This window comes from Hippocampus guttulatus, chromosome 4, assembly GCF_054856545.1.
Source record: "Hippocampus guttulatus isolate MCC_2025c chromosome 4, RoL_Hgut_1.0, whole genome shotgun sequence".
Taxonomy (NCBI): domain Eukaryota; kingdom Metazoa; phylum Chordata; class Actinopteri; order Syngnathiformes; family Syngnathidae; genus Hippocampus; species Hippocampus guttulatus.
The window spans coordinates 7,171,678-7,191,797 of NC_141264.1; the positions used below are offsets into that span (position 1 = coordinate 7,171,678).

The 20,120-nt window shown below is 40.9% G+C and overlaps 1 protein-coding gene across 1 annotated transcript in view; it reads right to left on the reverse strand.

The window, feature by feature from the left end:
• Positions 1–373: 373 nt before the first annotated feature.
• The window catches only part of nrn1la (neuritin 1-like a), a 74,847-nt gene continuing 55,100 nt past the window's right edge, over positions 374–20,120 (reverse strand). Inside the window, exon 3 of the mRNA XM_086110240.1 lies at positions 374–2,894. Coding sequence (XP_085966366.1) covers positions 2,606–2,894 — 289 coding nt within the window. The 3' untranslated portion in view covers positions 374–2,605. The remainder of the gene's footprint in view (positions 2,895–20,120) is intronic.

The window sequence follows — 20,120 nt, forward strand, 5'->3', positions numbered from 1 at the left end:
CCACTCGAGCGTATCTCTGGGTGAAGTTGCCTACGTTAAAATTGGAAGAGTGGAGATTTTTCATTTTAATAGCTTAGTCACCATAATCCTTCGCGCTTCCTTTTGTCTTTAACCTTGAGGTTGTTATCGTTTTCGTCGCCCATGACTTTCTTCCCCAACATAGAGTGTGAGTTTATCGTTCCAGCAATGCAAATCCGATGTTTTCGAAGTGCGTGTAAACAGGAATCTCTTGAAGTTTAAAATTCAAAAGACTTCTTTTTGACATGAATATCCAAAAATACTTTGGGTAAATACCATGCCATCTATGCCACATTTGAAAGTGCCTTTCTTGATCTCCTCGCTGTAGATAAAATGTATAAACTTGCCTCTGGCTAGTTAGATCAACAGACTCAATGCATGGTGAAATCCAAATGTCTTTGAGATGTTCTTTGTCACAGTTATTTATTTACTGTTCAACGTTTGCAAAGTGCTTGTACTTATGCCTCGGAGGGGTCATTTCGTGCTTCTACAGATTCCCGTACGCTGCTTTCTAGTCGGACAGCTTTGATTTATTTTAGGTAAAAACCAAAAAAAAAAAAAAAAAGGAACTCTCATTTCAACACACGATGCTAGACAAATAGTTTCAGTTTGGTACATCTGAACTGAGAACATAAAGTGTTTGTTTTCAAAGTGGGCTCCTCTTTTCTCCCCCATCTGACTGCAATGTGACAATATTTCTGATCCTCAGCCAGACAGAAGCAACTGTTCCCGGCAGCCAGTTAGAATAACAAACATTTCAGCACGCCTGCAGGCTCAAACTACACTTCCCGGAGCATGAAATACACTTGGCTTATGATCGGGCTGCAGTGCTGTCAGAAGCACATATTGGTCCCATAATGTAAAGCTACTGTGCAGGATGCCAAGGAGGATCCCTGGATTATTCCAGACCTGGGTAAGAACCAATTAAAAAAAAAAAAAACAGCTCAAGCACACTCTCACATCGCAGTGACTTCAGCCCTAAAAGTTGTCGGATGTTGTAAGGAAACTGCTGTGTCATCTCAGCAAATAATCAATACCTGTAAGCTGATTCTCCCCTTGTCAAATGTAAACGGAGTACGTGTCAATGTTCTTTACAAACTAGTCCAAAACCCTTTTCCCACTGAAACTAGTGGATAATAGTGATCTGTGGCGACGCGCAACCAATTGGCAGATTGTCCCTTTCCTATTGATCAACAGAAGGCGATTCTGCCAGTGAGCCTTTCCCACTGCCCAAAAAATGTGTGTTTATCCGTGGTTTGCGGCAGTGGGAAAGGGGTACAAGAAAGTCTAAGAGAAATGATTCATTCCAGCATCTTTCTGCATTTTGTTCAGCAAGTCTGTTTTTTACACAGTTTGGTTTTTAAAAATATCCCTCACACTGTGCTACAATGGATTTATTTTTTAATTGATGTGTCGGCGGCACAGTAACCAAGTGCTTTGCACCGCTGCCTGGAACTTCTGAGGTTCAGGGTTCGAATCTCAGCTCTGGCCATGCTGTGTGGAGTTTCTATGTTTTCTTCACGTCTGTCTGGATTTGCTCCAGGTAGTCTGGCTTGCTCCCATATCCCCAAAACCTGCCTGTTAACCTCACATCCTGTATTATCTCGGCACAAGTCAGCTGGGATAGGCTCCAGCTAGTCCGTCGCATGGCACACAGAGACAGAAAACCGTTCACACCGTCACTGAGTGGAACCTGAACCCCCACTGCCCTCCCATTGTGACCTATCAACCTTTAAATAATAATACATTAAAAAAAAACGTGTCAAGAGAATTTCTATTTGGAACAGTAAAACATTGTACATCGAAAACACTTTATCTATAGCTTTAAACCAACACGTTAAGTCACAACAAATTGTGAAGAGCACAATTACATCCTTTGACAGCATGTGGTTTTGAGTGAGATCAAATGTGTGCGACAGCTTGAAATTCCAGGGGGATTCGATGCGATCAATCCAGTACTTTCATGCGATGGCTCATAAATGGGTCTGTCTTATCAAGCATGGAATCTCCGGAGAACAGTGACAATTTGTGGCTGCAGCGGAACACTCATCCCCACCTCATCGGTATTAGATAGCTCAGCCGAGCATAAAGGAAAGGAACCTTGCAGTTTAATTAAGGTATAGCCTATCATGCTTTACGTACTTGATACTGACACATGCACCTTTAAAGATCAGGATAAGCTGTGCCCTCTGAGGGCTGTGAAAATCCTTGGAGTTCGTCTTGAAAAAGATTCAGTGAAAAGCTTGTAACAGGCAATTGCCCTGTCGTCTGCTGTTTTGATGAACTTGAATAGGCTGCTGGATACAGGTCATAGCTTTGTCCTTTTGACCTGCTTTAAGGGACAATAAAAGCATAAAGACAGGCGATATATATGGTTGCCTTTTTTTCCCCCCAACGACACGGTTGCAGTTCACGACAGTGTCATTTGAAATCTGTAAGAAATAGGATTCATGAAATTCAGAAAGAAAGCATGCACTCTTCTCTTCTGGTGTTTAGGAAAAGGTGGACTGTGAGAAAATTTGGAGGCGAAAATGCACAAAGTTCATGTCGTATTTACATCAGTCCCATTCTATTGAGACAGTTCTGTTCAAAACAGCAACATCAGAGGAGACAGAAGCATGATTAGGTAGTAGGTGGCTGCCAAACGACTGACTCGCCCTCTTAGAGACTCTTGGTTGAGCTCTCCTTGGACGTGGGAGCCACGCGGGTATGCTGTGGTTAATGTGTGACTGTCGCGGTTGGAACACATGTCGTAGAGGTTTCCTGAAAACTGCATCTTCTTGGATTCTTGGCGGAGAGACTCCCAGACGCTCGCTGCTTCCTGTGGACAGCCGACCATTGCCACATTGGCGCAGGCATGAAACTCATCCCATGACCTGGGGAAGAAAAAAAAAACATTCAGAAGGAGTTGGACAGAATTACCAGGATGGATCTCATTCGCCTGTCACAGTTGCCGTTTTTCTCGACGTTTGCATTTTTTCGCTTCATTAAGTTTCATTTTATGCTACAGCATGTCCTTTTGTCCTTTGTCTCTTGTTCATGTCGTCAACTCGTTAGGTTTTCATTTCCGCTCGTTCTCATCAGCCCTGTGTCTAATTCATCAGCTCTCTCCAGCCACTCGTTTCTTGTCCAGGTGTGCCTCGCGGTCTCGCCAGTTTGTTTGTATTTAGTTGAATATTTTTGTCTCTTTGTGTCAGATTATATGGGTGACCAGTCTTGCTTTTTGTTAATCAATTATTTTTCATCATTTGACGTGCATTGTTTTCCTTTAACTATCAACATGATCAGAAAACAACGACGTAATGATCCGACTGAAGAAGGACCCAGCGGGCAGTGCGCAGCATCGCCCTTAACACAAACAGTCTGTTTGCTGCCATCCTCCTCCTGCTGATGAGGATTTTTGCAGACCCAATTCCTATTTCGTGGCAGCCCATGGCCCCTGTTCCTGCGACACAGTAGCTCAAGGCGCCTGTTCCTTTCCGATGACAACTCAAGGCACCTGGCCAGCTCCATGAAGGTTAGTCCTAAACCAACCTTTACAAACGCATATTAACCACAAATCTTTAAGTCAGCAACAGGACACTGATGTGGTTGACACACTACACTCAAAATTTTAAAAAATAATGTTTAAAAAAAAACACTAATTTACAAAAAAATGTTATCAAATGTTTTTCGTCACAAGTGCATCGTCAATGAGGCAGAGAAATATACATTCAAAGTAAAAGGAATAGTGTGGTTCCGCAAAAACAGAAATACAATTATAAACACCTTTTTATTTTAATTTATCAATGAATGGGCACTTCCAAAATCAATTTAAAAAAACATCATCATTCACAAAAACAACCAGTATCTGTATCTTTTTCGTTTTATTTTTAAGCTAACATTTTGCAGGTAAAGTCTACAAGCAAGAGCCTAGTTCATGAACAACTTTTATATTGTTCACATCAAAGATCGATCAAGGCGACATGCGATCTTTTTGGCTGCTCTTTGTCCCACACATACAATGGATAAAGTCACAGGAATTTATTGCCATTATTTTTTATTATTATTGGTGACAGCATGGCTACATCAATAAAATAGTTTTGGTTACCTACGTCCTGACGCACACATGCTGGCTGCTCTTCATCACACACACACACACACACACACACACACACACACACACACACACACACACACACACACACACATACATATATTCTCAGGAATTTACCATTAATATTGATGACAGCAGCAGTACAGCTACATCAATAATTTAGTATAGGCTACCTACACACTGCAGATAAATACAGACATAAACCTGATACTGACCTGAACATTAGACAAAACCAAAATATCGAACATCCCGAAAGCGCTTATGTTTCAATCTGTCACCTGCATTTTAGTTTGGTCAAAGAAGGAGCAATGAAGAAAAATTAAGTATATTTATTGGATGATTAAACATTAAAAATGTATCTGGATAAGTTGCAAATAAACATTAATGACTGAAAGCCTTATTTTTTTCCCCTGCAAAGATTATCCCCCAGGCATATCTTTTATTCTTCCTGATGTCACGCAGTGCTGGCTTCATATGTATTAATTTGTCAACATTCAATTTCACTTCTTTCTCTTTGGTGGCAGCGATTTACGTCGTGAATGACACTGTCTGCTTTTGAGGAAAATCTCATCAGTGGAGGCACTTGATGCCTGCATAGCGCACAGATGTTTCTGCCTCCTTTTGCCTGCAAATGGAAAATGTTTTTTCTGAACTTATTAAAATTAGAAATACAATTAAATATGTGTGTATTTATTTAAATAACATTTTTAGTAACCATGCACCATGCATTGCTTTAATCCTGGCATGTATTACGGTACATTTTTTATGTCCGACTTTAAATGCAATCATGTTGTGCAAATAGTACAATGTTATCTGATTCATGTAGTGTCATACTTGTCTTCCCCATTTCACGCCACTGCGCACTGACTCTATATGGGATCACGTCGTGCGAATGGTTAAATACGTGCCTGGTGTTAACGTACAGCATTAGTCTGAAGTCTATTGATCACACACTTTGACAAGTTTGTCAAAAATAAAATTTGTTATCAAACTCATCATAAAACTAATCAAAAGCTTGTCCGCACCGGTCAACAAAGTGCTGAACTGATTGATTTGACATCACCAAGATAGTTAATATCCATCCATTCTCTATGCCACTTCTCCTCATGAGGGTGACGGTTGACCTGGAGCCGATCCCAATTTATTTTGGGCGCCAGCCAACCGCAGACCCACAGGGAGAAAAAAAAACTGCCATTTACATGCACATTCACAGCTATGAACAATTTATTTTCTTCAATTAGCCTAATCTTGATTGTTGGGTAATATGGGAAAATAACCGTCTTATTCTGAGAGAAAATGCACACAAGCACAGGGAGCACATCTGAAAACACCACACAGGATGGTCTGAGCTGAGATTCAAGCCTGGGTCTTCTGTCCTGTGAGGCAGATGTGCAAACTACATGTCCATCATGTTGCCTAGCTTGTCAATCAACAATGAATTGCATTCCATCCATCCATCCATCCATCCATCCATCCATCCATTTTCCGATCCGCTTATCCTCACAAGGGTCGGGGGGGTTGGGGGGGTGCTGGAGCCTATCCCTGCTCTCTTCGGGCAGTAGGCGGGGGACACCCTGAACCGGTTCCCAGCCAATCGCACTGCACATAGAGACGAACAACCATCCATGCTCACACTCACACCTAAGGACAATTTACAGTGTTCAATCAGCCTGCCATGCATGCTTTTTGGGGGGGAAATGTGGGAGGAAACTGGAGTACCCGGAGAAAACCCACGCAGGCCCGGGGAGAACATACCAACGCCACACAGGGAGGCCGGAGCTGGAATTGAACCCTGCACTGTGAGGTCGACGCGCTAACCCAATGGGCCGCCATGAATTGCATTCCATTGCAGGTTACTTGGTTTGTGATGGTTTTGACCTACAATGCTATATGGTTACGAACCACATATGGTTTAGACACCTTACCAGTGTGCAAACCAACCACAGGGGTGCAGTTAACATGTCGGCCTCTTTTTTTGTTGGTTTATTTGTTTGTTTGTTTTTCACTTTACTTTTTTTAATGTATTTTGTCATTTACGGCCTCAGTGTTTTTTGACCATTATTTACTATGATGATGATTTCACAACAATGTGAGTGCAGGGTTAGGGATTGATTAAGGCATATTCCGACTGTTGTAGGATCTACTTCGTGAATCATTAGCATCCCCAGTACAGGGAACAGAACAGGCAGCCAGAAGTGATTGCGCAGAAGACAATTTGATATCACAGTCAAATTATTTGATGTCACGATGCCATGCCGAAAAGTGTGTGTCGTTAGTAAAAAGGAAACTGTATTTGTTGAAGATGCAAATGTAATACAGTATTAAACCAAGTATCTGTAACAATCAATACCCACTCCAGTATACTGAATGTATGAATCAAAGTTTGTTGAAACAAGGCCAAATAAAAACGGGCTGCATGCATACTTGGAGAACTCTGTAGGAGTTTGTTAACAAATTCATCACAGAATATTTATATCTCATGAGGAGTCACTGGCACGCAAGCTACCAGGCTGAAGGGTTACACTTCACTTACTCACGATACTGTTTTGAAACAGGACCATTGTGAAAACGTTTGTCAGGTCGTATTCACTTTTGGTGTAGAAAACAAATTGTGCCATTGCTTGACTGACACATGGAAAGCGATGATAGGATTTAATGTGCGCTATTGTGTTGCTTTGCGATCAACACTCTCTCACTGCAACAATAGATTATCTTGTGGGTCCCAGAGAGCAAAATCATATGAAAAGCAACCATTTGGGCATGTATTGCGGTTTAAAAAAAACAACAACAACAGAACAGCGAGAGGAAAATCTATCAATGTGACCTATTGTCATCTTATTTTAATCGTATTACTTGTAGTTTTATTCAAATAACCTTCAAACTGGATCTTGAGAGCTCAGCCTGTCTGACTACAAATGGCCTTTAATGCGTCCTATCACAATGTTGGCTATCTTTTCCCAGTGGAAAGACTGGCAGAGTGATGGTGAGAGAGAGAGAGAGGGCGGGGGAGGTGGATATAGGCGGTTGGTGAGGCAAACTGAAGCAGATGGTTCTGATATTAAAAAAAATAAACTGACAAAATCCTCCAAATGTAAAGGCATTTAAGTAGATTCCATAGAGATTAGCTCCAATGAAAATCACATTTTAAGATCATTAACATGACAAATAAGGAACAATTTAAGCAGTTGAGAGAATAATTAAGCATTTACTGTACTTACTAGTTTCAAATATTTCTTATCTAAGGTGGAGATGGAGATTGTGTGTGTTATATACACTTTGTAAGACCTGGTGCATAGAAGACGTTCTATGCACACCAAATCACACGTGATTACAAAACAACTTTTGTAGTTTCCACTTTTAACAAGACCTTTTTAATTTACATTCCAAATGACAGTCACTTGGAAAATAATTCAGTCTTTTTCACAATTTTCTAGCTTTTCCACATTTTGTCCCATTACAGCCACAAACATAAATGTAGTTTATATTGATTTCATGCCATTGACCAACACAAAGTGGCACGTAACGAAGTTAATATATTTAATTATTTTTTTTTTCTTTACACAAAGCTGTAAAAAATGTGTGCAAAAATATTTACCCCCTAAATATTTATACCCCCAAATAAAATCCACTGCAATCAATTGTCTTCTAAGAAGTCACTTACATTTCATAAGTAATTAGAGTGGCTATAGCAGGATTGTCAAACTCATTTTCATCGCGGGCCACATTTTAGTTAGCATATCCCTTGGAGGGCCATTATGGCTGAAATCATATGAAGAAGTTGAGAATAACAGTTTATTCAACTATTCTTTAAGTTACCATAATGGGGTGTTTGGCAACAAGAACATGCTTACAATGTCTCTCTTATTTATTACATATGAGAGTTTGAAATTTTGGTACATATTTTAGCAAGCATCATGGAAGTTGCCATGTTTGATTTGCTTTCGCGGGCCACATAAAATGATGTGGTGGGCCAGATCTGGGACCCGGGCTTTGACTTTGACACCTGGGGGCTATAGTTTGCAATAGTATTGAAATACTGCATCATATGGCATAAATGCAGTGGCGGGTGATGAGTGTTGGCCCTGTGCCTGGGTATTTATTGAGTTAATCCACCTCTTAAGTACGTCATCGCGTCACAAAAAAATGTTCAGAAAAAGTGTGATATACTACTGACTATGTTCACACTGCAGAGTGTGATACTAAACCATTTCTGAAAACAACTTTCATGGACAATTATCTGTACATTCTCCCTTCCAAGAACTCTCACCTGCATGCATACATGATCCGATTTATATCCAAATACGAAAGAGGCCGATATGTCGCATTAAAGAAGAGCATTTCACGTGTATTTCACAAAAATTAAGTTACACCTGTTCTTATGGCAAGCGCACGGGCACAAGTCTACCAAAATAGGACCAGAGAAATCAAATTCTGTTAAAACATCAAAATCATCATAAGGTGGAGATATTGAATGGAATTAGATTAAAATGGCCCTGACTAAGTAAACTAAAACATATTTTTCTCAATGAAGATTATTTTTTGTCTTTGAATCGCACTTTGATTGTGCAGGTCCACCTTTCGCCCGTAACGATAAAAAATGATGTTTGGAAAGGTTTCAATTTTCTGATGTCATATTAGAGGACAGCAGCACGGTGGTCGATTGGTTAACATGTCCACCTCACAGTGCAGAGGTCCAGGGTTCCTGTGTGGAGTTGGCATGTTCTCCCCATGCCTGCGTCAGTTTTCTCCAGGTACTCCCTTTCCTCCCACATTCCAAAAACATGCATGGCAGGTGAATGCAACACTCTAAATTGTGCCGAGGTGTGATTGTGAGCGGGCATGGTTGTTTTTCTCTGTGTGCCCTGTGATTGGCTGGCAACCAGTTCAGGGTGTACCCCGCATACTGCCCGAAGACAGCTGGGATAGGATCCGGCACGACACTCATAAGGATAGGTGGATCAGATAATGGATGGATGAATACTAAGGGACTTGCTTCTTGTCACATACACACACACACACACAAACACACGCACACACACTTGGAATAGGTCCAGGAGTTAAGCATTCCAGCAGTCTGCCACTGGTTCAGGGAGGATCATTTCCTTCTTGTTCTGGGAGTAGTAGCAGATGGAGGTGTTTAGTTTAAAGGTGTTGATTTTTTCATAGGCCCATTCTGTAAGATTTTTCCATCCATGTGCGTGCGTGCGTGTATGTATGTGTAGGCCTACAATATGTGTGTGTCATTTGGCTTGAAGTCACAGGTGGTGTGCAAACAGCAGAATCACTGCGAGGACACTTAACAGACAAGCAGATGCTTCCGACAAGACTAAAACCTCCAGAGAGTTCTGCTCTACTGCTGCTAACATCCGACTCTTGTCATTCTAAAACTTCCAAACCTCTGTTCTGAGTTTTATTCTTGCAGTAACTTTCCTCAACTGGAATAGTGTCCCCAGAAGGGTATTATGGAGCTTAAATCAACAGCCATATTTGAAATACTCTGTACCAAAGTCGAATCAGTATATATACAATCGTGTACTTTACTATACTGCTCTACACTATAGAACTATTTAATACTTTGATTTCAACGGTAGTCGCTGATTATGTATCAATCCAGTTGCCTGACTTTCATGCTGTGCAAAAATAGGTTTAACTGTGTTCAAAGTGTTCACAGTTGTTGAAATATATAAGAATCATGTTTATATATTCGTTAATATCTCAAGTAGTTTAGTAAGAATGCGGCAATGGGACTGGAGCAGTGTGTGCGTGTAGGTGTGTGTGTGTACACAGAGGAAGCGGATATAGCAGGGCAGTGGTCCCCAACCTTTTTTCCGCCACAGAGCGGTTCATGTTCTGACTGATATTTCTTGGACCGGCAACCATCGTGCCATGGTGATAACGTACATTTAGCGCACATATTCTCTGATACAGAATGTGTGTGTGTGTGTGGGTTTTTTTTTCATTATGTCTGTGCTGTGTAGTACTGATGGGTTACCAGTGTAGGAGGCGGGGCCTTTGCGCCGGGAGAGCTTGATGCCCAGCAACGCCCCTGGATAATGTGCAAAGAATGGAGTGTAGATTTAAGTGCATAAATGTGTACTGGTCTACGTCTGTTGCTACATGGTGGCCCAACCCAGTCCCTCAGTTGTCAGTCTCGCTATTGTGCACCTTGGACGGCTGACACGCTACGTGCAAGTTCCATCTGACACACAGTTGGAGCACTTTTCCTGCATTTTTTTTTCTCCAAGTAATAGTACTTGGAAATTATGGTATCATGTCATTTTTGCTTGGTACTTTGTGCAAAACTAATCACGATTTTCAGATTGGCCTCTGTAGGGAATTGACTAGTAAGACTTTATCCCTCAAACACAAAGGGACCAAGTGTATTCAGGTATTAAAGGCTGGGGGAAAAGTGCTCTTGTGTACATGTGTTGTTTTTTTTTTTACTTGCTAAGAAAAAATTGATTCAAAATTAGAACATATCCAAGGTCAAGCATTCATCCGAGAACTGATTGTGCTCGACCATACTGTAACAATTGTACCCACACAGAGAGTGTTGTCCATTAAATAATCTGAGCCAGTAGCTTGAAAAGAGAGGGAATATTCATTATGGAGTCGCTGTTTAATGGTTCATAATTCAATTCTGTATTTTATTTGCTCCTTTTTACCATTGCTATTCCAGTGGGCGAGTAACCTTTAAGCTATATAATTTTGCCTTGTTGTAACACAGCAACTATATTTCATCAGTGCCTCTTCCGTTCCTTCTTTAGCACAGCAAAAGGTCACTGTTTAATTCGATCGTGCATCCATCCATCCATCCATTTTCCGAACCGCTTGATCCACACTAGGGTCGCGGGGGGTGCTGGAGCCTATCCCAGCCGTCTCCGGGCAGTAGGCGGGGGACACCCTGAATCAGTTGCCAGCCAATCACAGGGCACACAGAGACAAACAACCATCCACGCCCACACTCACACCTAGGGACAATTTAGAGCATCCAATCAGCCTGCCACGCATGTTTTTGGAATGTGGGAGGAAACCGGAGCACCCGGAGAAAACCCACGCAGGCCCGGGGAGAACATGCAAACTCCACACAGGGAGGCCGGAGCTGGAATCGAACCCGGTACCTCTGCACTGTGAAGCCGACGTGCTAACCACTGGACTACCGGGCCGCCCGATCGTGCATCCTTAGCCCCTAATATTTCCTTTTCACCTCTCCTGATCTGCAGCCACCAAGATTACAACTCCACAATATCTATTGAGAAGATGAGGAATAAAAGAAGAGCTGCACTCCAGGGATCCCTCTGACAATGGTGCAGCCTTGTCCTAGATGCAAAATGCACTTTCTCAGTGAGTGTGCACTTAATATGACTCAACATGTGTGGGTTCTCATTAGGTACCTCTGACAGAACCACTAAAAAACATGTTATCAGAGGAACACATGGAAAGGTGGAGTACAGATGGAATAGGAAGAGAGAACAAATTAGAAGAAAAGAATGAAGAGGCTGGGAGAAGAAGGACATTTATGGGAGGAACATTAGGAGGACAGCTTGCGGGGAAAGTGTGTCTGTGGACAAGTGGGTTGTGTGAGGATTTTAACACCACTGTCATTACATTAGGCCCGCTCCCGCTAAGGTGGCTGGGTTTCAGGATAAGTGCTTTAATTGGTACCTCAAGGAATAGGACCAACTGAACAATAGTGAAGGGGTGTGATACGGGTGGGCTGTAGGGTCAGGGTAACACAAATACACTAAATAAAATCAGGTTTTTGAAGATATTTTTACTTGTGGAGGAACCAGTATGAGATTTAAATTATAATACATGCGTGAGGGATGCACCGTTGGTGAGAAGAGTGTGCTGTTAATTGAAGGCTTGTCAATTTTCTCTCCCTACTGCCTCTGGCAGCCAGGTACCTGTAACCGCCTGAGGTAGTACAACATGTTGATCTCTGAAAAACTGATGTGACTTGCATTTAGAGCCATATACATTCTTCAAAGTCACTTTTTGTGATGTGATAAAAGCAACTTGCGTCTGATTAATTGTGTGGAAAAAGTAAGACATTAGATTATTTGTTACTCAAATACGTGCATATTTAAAAGTAGCGCCCTACTTAATAATCTGTTTCTGGTGTCACCAGTACTTTAGGACAAAATTGTTGACCACAAACCTTCAGGAACTGTTGAAAGACCACTGCAAAAAAAATTGAATAGTAGGTAAGGACATTATCAAAAATTTGAACCTGTTATGTTTCTGGTTAGGTCACGTTTGGTTTTGTTTCCTCATGTGCCCTTTTTGTCGCCGCCTGTTCTCGTCATCAGTGTGTGCTTAACCAATCGTCTCCCTCAACCCTTTGTGTCTTGTCCAGGTGTTTCTTGTTGTCTTGTCACTTTGCTTCTATTTAGATCCCTGGGTTCTGTCAGAGTCTTTGTTGGGTCATTGTGAGTTATGAGTGTCTCTGTGGTCCTGGCACGTTTTGTGTTACTTTGGTTCCTTTTGATTTCCAGGGCTTTGTTGGAATACTTCGAGTTAGTGTTTTTCCAGGGTCCTCCTCTTTGCATGTTTGTTACATACACCTTGGTCAGTCCAACCTGCTCCTCCCTGCTTTTTTGGGGTCCTCCAACTACCATCACGCAAAACTTGACAGAACCCTTTAAAAGCTGACAAAGTTTGCCCTCTCAACAGATGAGATCAGCAAAAAAAAAAAAATGTGATTCAACTTTCAACTTTGCCGATCCCATTAAGCTTTCAATTGATCTCCCCATTCATCATCAGCCGAAGTTTGTTTTATTTTTGCTACTTTAGGTCCTGTGGACTTTTTGGGAATAAGGTCGAATTACCGCAACGGGAAATTTGATTGAAGAATTTGTGTCAATTGAAAGTGTTATCTGCCATTTGGTGTGGCCTCTGACAAGAATGTTTATTGATTTTGTATTTTCACCGATATTATATCTTTCATTCATTCATTTTCCGAACCGCTTGATCCTCACTAGGGTCGCGGGGGGTGCTGGAGCCTATCCCGGCCGTCTTCGGGCAGTAGGCGGGGGACACCCTGATTAGGTTGCCAGCCAATCGCAGGGCACACAGAGACGAACAACCATCCACGCCCACACTCACACCTAGGGACAATTTAGAGTGTTCAATCAGCCTGCCATGCATGTTTTTGGAATGTGGGAGGAAACCGGAGTACCCGGAGAAAACCCACGCAGGCCCGGGGAGAACATACAAACTCCGCACAGGGAGGCTGGAGCTGGAATTCGACGTGCTAACCACTGGACTACCGGGCCGCCGATATTATATCTAAAAATAAAACTATATTGATGGTTCAACAATTTCTTTGCATTCATAAGCAACACATCAACACTTCATACATACGAGTGCATAATATTTACAAGTCACTCCCAATATGCGCTGCTAGCACTGTGGCGTCGGGGAGACGGTCTTTAGAAGGACCAATCATGATAATTTTTGTATCTCTAAATTAAGCGGTGCTGATATTTTATTTTGATTTACGGCAATCCCACTTGGAACAGCATAAAGTGGACATTTGTGATGACAGTTCATTTGTGGCTCCCATGAGTAACGAGGAACGATCAACACATTCAACGAGCGTCTCAAAACATTTCTACAGCCTCCTGTCTCATTAGTCTATCAAATATCCCGACTCCTGGATGGAATTTCTGGTGGGTGGTGCTCGCATATAAACAGAGTAGTGTTGAGCAAGGACATCGGAAATTGCCAATGAAAAAACTGGATTAGTCTTGATTAAGTAGTGTGAGCCTTTAAAAGATCATTTTGTTTAGTTTTTTTCTCATTCCAAAAGCAACACAAGCTACCCTGAACATTGTTGTGTACCAAAATGCACATTGCCATCCAAGTTCAACATTGTTTTAAGCAACCGTGGCTTTAGTGATGTTTAACTCCGTTGTAATTGCCTTGCTCCACGACACAAGTCTCTTTTGTTTCTCAGACGCCGCAGTGCATGAATACATTAAATTAAAAGGAGAAATACTGTAGACACATTCAAGAAAGAGACCTCGGAACTGAAGATGAGCTATTTGGATTACATAGGTTCTGTAACCGACCCATTACATTGTTGTCGGACAGCCCGATATTTCCATCTTTATTTCTCTCGTGTTTGAATCTTAATATTGATGTGAATCAGATTTTTTATTTATTTTTTTGCATCAATGCATCATGCACTTGAGCTCAAAATATGGCCATCCGACTTCCGCTCGATTTTGTGCTGGAGGCTCACATTATCTTGCATTATTGGCTTTTTTGCGCATTTAAAATAACTTGTGAAATGACGCTAGAGGTGAGGAATTACGGGTTATTTCGAGACCAAGTTTGCGGGTTCTGACAGAGACGCTACGAATCAGTGAAAAAAGACTTAAAACACTTTTAGGAAAGGATGAGGGTTGGGGTGGCTGTGTGGTTTATTAATCACTTGCTTTAATTCACTTCAAATACAATTTTAGCTTTTGGTTTGCTGGGAAATGAATTTAGTGATATGAAGGAAGGATTTTGGGATGCTTGGGGGGAAATCTCAGAATGAAAAATTTTCACCATCCCGATGTTGTCTTTTACTCAAACCTATACCTTGCGACTTGCTGACTGTAGCCAGAGCCAGTCAGATAAGCCACATTACCTTGAGAAAACGAATGCTTTCCCTGGCAGATTAAGTGCGCTTGGGTGTAAAACCCAACTTCATTATGTATTGTGCAAGAAGTGCAACTCCTCATCCCTGCTATTAAACAGTCAGCATTACACTACGGGCAATTTTGACTTACATGTACATCTACTACGATGATTCCATTTGCTTCTTTTAGCTCTGGACAATTTTTATTTGACAGTAACAGTGTGCTAAAATCTGTGACCCTTTTCGAAGACTCAACCTGAAGATCTTTACCTTCGTCGGTAGCATGTCTTCACGAGAAAATGGATCAAAGAGGTACTGTATGTATAAATAGAACAGTTTCTCGAGATGACAAAGTGAGTGCGAGGGCTGACGGATGGGTACAGGATATGGAGGTTTGTAGTGGCAACTGAAAGGTGAGTGGGAAAATAATGTGCAAAAGATGTGCATGTATGAAGAGAGGCATCCAGCACAAACAAAGAGAGGTTAAAAGGGGCAAGGGGAGTGATGATATGCTGCTGACAGAAATAACAGTTAGCCATGAAAGATGCGACTTCAATTACCATTTGTCAAGGTGTACAGTGTATAGCAATGCTTAATACCAAGAAAAAAAAGCCTTCATAAACTTCTTTAACTGAATCACCTGCACTATTTTCTGGTATGCTCAATTAATTAACAAACTGACCTTTTGCCTGACTTGGAATTTTATGATGTAACATCAAATTAAATCAGTAGGATACACTGTGTAGGAAGAAAAGCAATTTAGCTTCCAAACTCTCCCTGTTTGATGCACGATGTTAAATGATCACAGTGTTCACATTTTGTTCCACTGACTTTTTTTTCTACAGACTACAACAGAAGGGGAAGAACAAATGGGCACATGGAGGGGTGATTTAGAAAGAATGGATGAACAGATATGAAGACAGATAAACACAGACAGACAGACAGAGATAAAATCTACTTTTTTTCTGTCAGATGACAGATGTGCCTTCCATTTGTACACTTTTCTTTTGTCTAAGCCTCCTAATTGCTTGTTTTCATTGGCTAGAAGTCACTATTGGTTAAGGGCTGGTGAAGTGGTTCACTAACCTGACTTCCGTCCAGGCAGTTTGTTTTTCCCTCAGTGACAGTGTGAATGTGAGTTTTTGTGTTTGTCTCTATACATTCCCATTGACCAGTCATGTATGTAGTCGGCCTTTTGCCCCAAATGAGCTGGGGTAGGCTCCAGCTCCCTGTGACCCTGAATAGGATCAGCGCTATTGAAAATGAATGGATGGACGTTAGAAGGCAGCAATCTTGCCATCTTGGACCTTTGTGTCACTTGTCTCCTGACAAGACACGTGATGTTCGGTTAGTGGTGATAGCCTGGGAAAAGAGACAACAATCGCAAGAGCTTCCGAGCCAGCAGACGCTATTTGCTCAGATTGGATCAAGCTACTAGCAACTAGCAACAATCGATGAGATCCACTTCTGTTATCAACTTTCCTCTTGGTTATCTGGTCACACACACAAATTTACACATTGTTGCCCAGCCGTTTCGCACTCAGGCACTTGTATATTGTATGTGGCTTGTGAAAGATTTATTACATTATTACAGGGCGCTGACTTTGCTGGTGACATGTCCACCCCAAGTTAGCTGTGATAGACTCACACCACTAAAGAACTGAAGTTCAAGATGAAAAGATTTTGTTAGTGTTCAGCGAACAAAGTGAGATGCCAACTGTCATGATTCTGTTTTTGTTTGGATTAGATATGGTTCTGTTCCGTTCGTGACCAACCGGTTTCTCATCATGTCATTAGTTTTTCTTTTCAAAATACTGCCACACCAACTACTCTGCGTCAGATTATTCTGTTACTCTATTGTTTCGTTTGATGTATTTTTTGTTTGTTTGTTTCTGGATTTGCTGTCACGTTGTTTTGTTTGTCATAGGGTGTGTTTTGTTGTTACTTTGAGTTTTTTGGGACTTTATTGTGTTATCGTTATGTTCAGTTTGCCCTGTAAGTGTTTTTGTTCATACATTTGGTCCGGCACACCGTACGTCTCCAGCCTCCCTGATTTTGGGTCCCTTACCATCACCCACTATGACACTATTCCCTGTGAACCTGTATCTGATCATCTATGTTGTATGCTCATCAAATACACACCACGATACAAAAGTCTTCAAGGTGAAGGTGGAGTAAGTAACTGTCTTGAGACCAGACTCCAGGAGCAAAGCACCTTTCATTTAGAGTTTCAAAGTTGTAGCAGTTGGCTGTAACAAGTACAATTGCATACTGAAGCATAATAGCTGAGCTATAAACCCTAAATAAGCCAGAAACATTGAGGTAACCAGCCTGCAAAGATTCCAATATAATATTACGAGGGTTGTGGAATGCTGTTGAAGCCCAATAAGAAAATATTAACAGCCCAATAAGAGTAACATTCATGGCATCGATTGGAAATAAAGAAGCTACAGTGACAAAGACACTTTTACGATGGCACAAGACAAAATTAGTCGAAGGAATTAAAAGCCCATAATTAAATGAAAAATCCTTATGAGGTGACCATTGAAGAGGCTTAACTTACTGATAAAGTACCTCATTTAAAGTAATACAGCAGTGATCAAAAATAATGAAGTAATAAAAAGAATGCTTGAAATATTGATAATTGGCAGAAGGTGGCACATGCGGCTCGCCCATATGCCTCACAGTCACAAGGATTCTGATTTTGAAAACTGGCGAGAGACGATCAGTGGGAAGTTTGCATGTCTTTTTTTTTCTTTTTTTTGTCAGTCTCTGGTTTCTTTCTCCTTCCAAACATGATTGCCTTGGTCACCGGTAGTTGAGTTGATTTACCCTATAGGTGTGAAAATGAATGTGTTATGTGATTGACTGGCAATCACTCTGCATCTCAAAATGAGCTGGAATAGGCACACCTGAAACCCTGCAAAGGTTCACTAATAAAAAACAGGTGGATGAGTGGATTGACTTAGATCATCATACTCTTTATTCAGTGTATTTGGGTGTCACATATAAAGTGTGGACTGATTTATTAATACTATTACTGATCCATTGCTAATCCTGTTCAACGTCACAGGGAACTGGAGCCTATCCCAAATGATGTCAGGCTAAAGACAGACAACGACCTAGAGCAGTCGCCAGTCAGTCACATGGCACATAGGGAGACAGACAACCAAATAGACACCGTCACAGACTGGAAACTGAACCCATGAAGCCCGCAAGGAAGCTAGGAGGATAAACCACTATAAAGTCAGTGACCTAATACAATTATGAATAGTTAATTAATTAGGCATAACTGAATGTTAATAAATCCTGAATAAAAGCATACAGCAAGCAATCGCATGCTAAAATGTGAATGGTAATCTGTCAATGTTACACTCCATTCTCTCCCCAAGACCTAAAGATAGTTCCTCCACTTCGAGGCAGAACTTTACTCAAGCCAGATGATGAAACCAACCATTTTCTGGATGTGCCACTTGTCATCCTGGCAGCTTTGCAGTTCATATTGCTGGGAAGCATTAACACAATACCACAACACATGCAGTGGAATGCCTGAGAGTATAGTGTAATAAATGGCCAGGATATAAAATAGTAATGTTCCTTGTATGCCGTTTGACTGTTTGGGACTCTTCTCAAGTATTCTGGAATAAGTGGATTGTAAACTCCCTCCTCTCATTCTTCATAAAAGTGAGACCACCTACCACTTTGCTAACTCTGAGGTATTCAAAGCGAATCCGCTACCACTGAGACGTTTTCTGATTACCTCAGCAACCTTAGCCTCAGTGAATGACATATCTCTTGTCTCTATGAATGGTGTGCCATTAAAATTAAGGATCTTGAAGCAGTCCTTTCACAGCACAAACATATCCTCAGTTGGAGTCAGTGAACGAAGCAACTTTTTGACATGACTGCCAAAACATAAACAACCATGGCCTACAAGTGATGTTATGTGTATGTCTGCCCCCAAATTCTGGAACTCACTTCCACCCAACATCCGTAATGATTCTCTTCCCACATTCAAATCCCATCTCAAAACCCATCTTTTTGAAATTGCATACGCCATTTAAATTAATCCATTCTTTTATTATTGATACCGTAGTTTTATCTGTGGTTTTATTGTTTTTTTCTTGATCGTAAAGTGTCCTTGAGTGTTTTGAAAGGTGCTTATAAATAAAATGTGTTATTATTGTTATTATTCAACATATGAACAGTGTGAGTTTGTGTACGTGTGTGTGTGTGTATGTGTATATATATATATATATATATATATATATATATATTAGAGCTGTCAGTTTAGCGCGTTTTTATTGGCATTAATTAAAATGAATTTTAACGGGATTAAATTTTTTCTCGCGAGATTAATGCGTCACACGTCACAGCGGATGTTACGTTGCTCTATAAATAAACCAGAAACAAAACAACAAGCGCGCTGCATAGGTCCACGCACGTTTGTTTTGCCAGCCACGGCAGTGCGAGACACCGAAAACGGATACTTAAAGAGTTTATGAATGGAAAGTTTACTTTTAAAAAGTTGCCAGATTGTTCCACTGAAAAGACCAAAGTTACCTGTACAGTATCATACAGGTATACGACGTATGCCACTGACGCGATTGTTACTTGTTTGGAACTATTTTGTGTGGAAGGTTACAGTGTTCCGTTTTCCATATAAATAGAGCGGGTGGAGCTTCTCTGTGCTCGTCTGACAGTGACGGTGAAGTTCAGCGGTGCATTGGTAGCGACCTCGCGAAAATAAAACGTCTTCAGTGTAGTCATCCGAAATGATGTCTACACAAAACCGTAGAGAGACTTCCGCGCAAGAAGGACCAAGAGAATCAACATCGCCTGACTGCTGTGTTCAAAGCAAACTTGAGAAAAACGAAGTATGCAACCATGGCTTAAATCCACTATAGGCTGAGTACTAGTTTACCTTAGATGTGCACTTTATAATGTTATATTGCTCTGTTTTTATTCCATATAAAGAGCTGTGAAAGCAGCTGTTGTGTGACAAAATATTTTTTTCACTGTTGTTGATGGACAGTAAGATTGTGTGAGAGATTATGTGTGAATAACTGCTCCAAGTGAAAAATGTTCATGTAAAATTGAAAATCGAAATTGTTATTTCAGTAAATATTTGCATTTTGCACATAGAAAACTGATTCATGATTCCATGTTGATGAGAGCATTAAAATGGGGAAAAATAGGACAAAAAAATATATAAAAGGAAATTCAGAAACGATAAAAAATGCGTGAGTAATCACGATTAATTTTTAGTGAATTTGAGTTAATTATGACAGTTCGTTTGACAGCTCTAATATATATATATATATATATATATATATATATATATATTGGAGGCTAAGATCAAGGCGGCTCGGA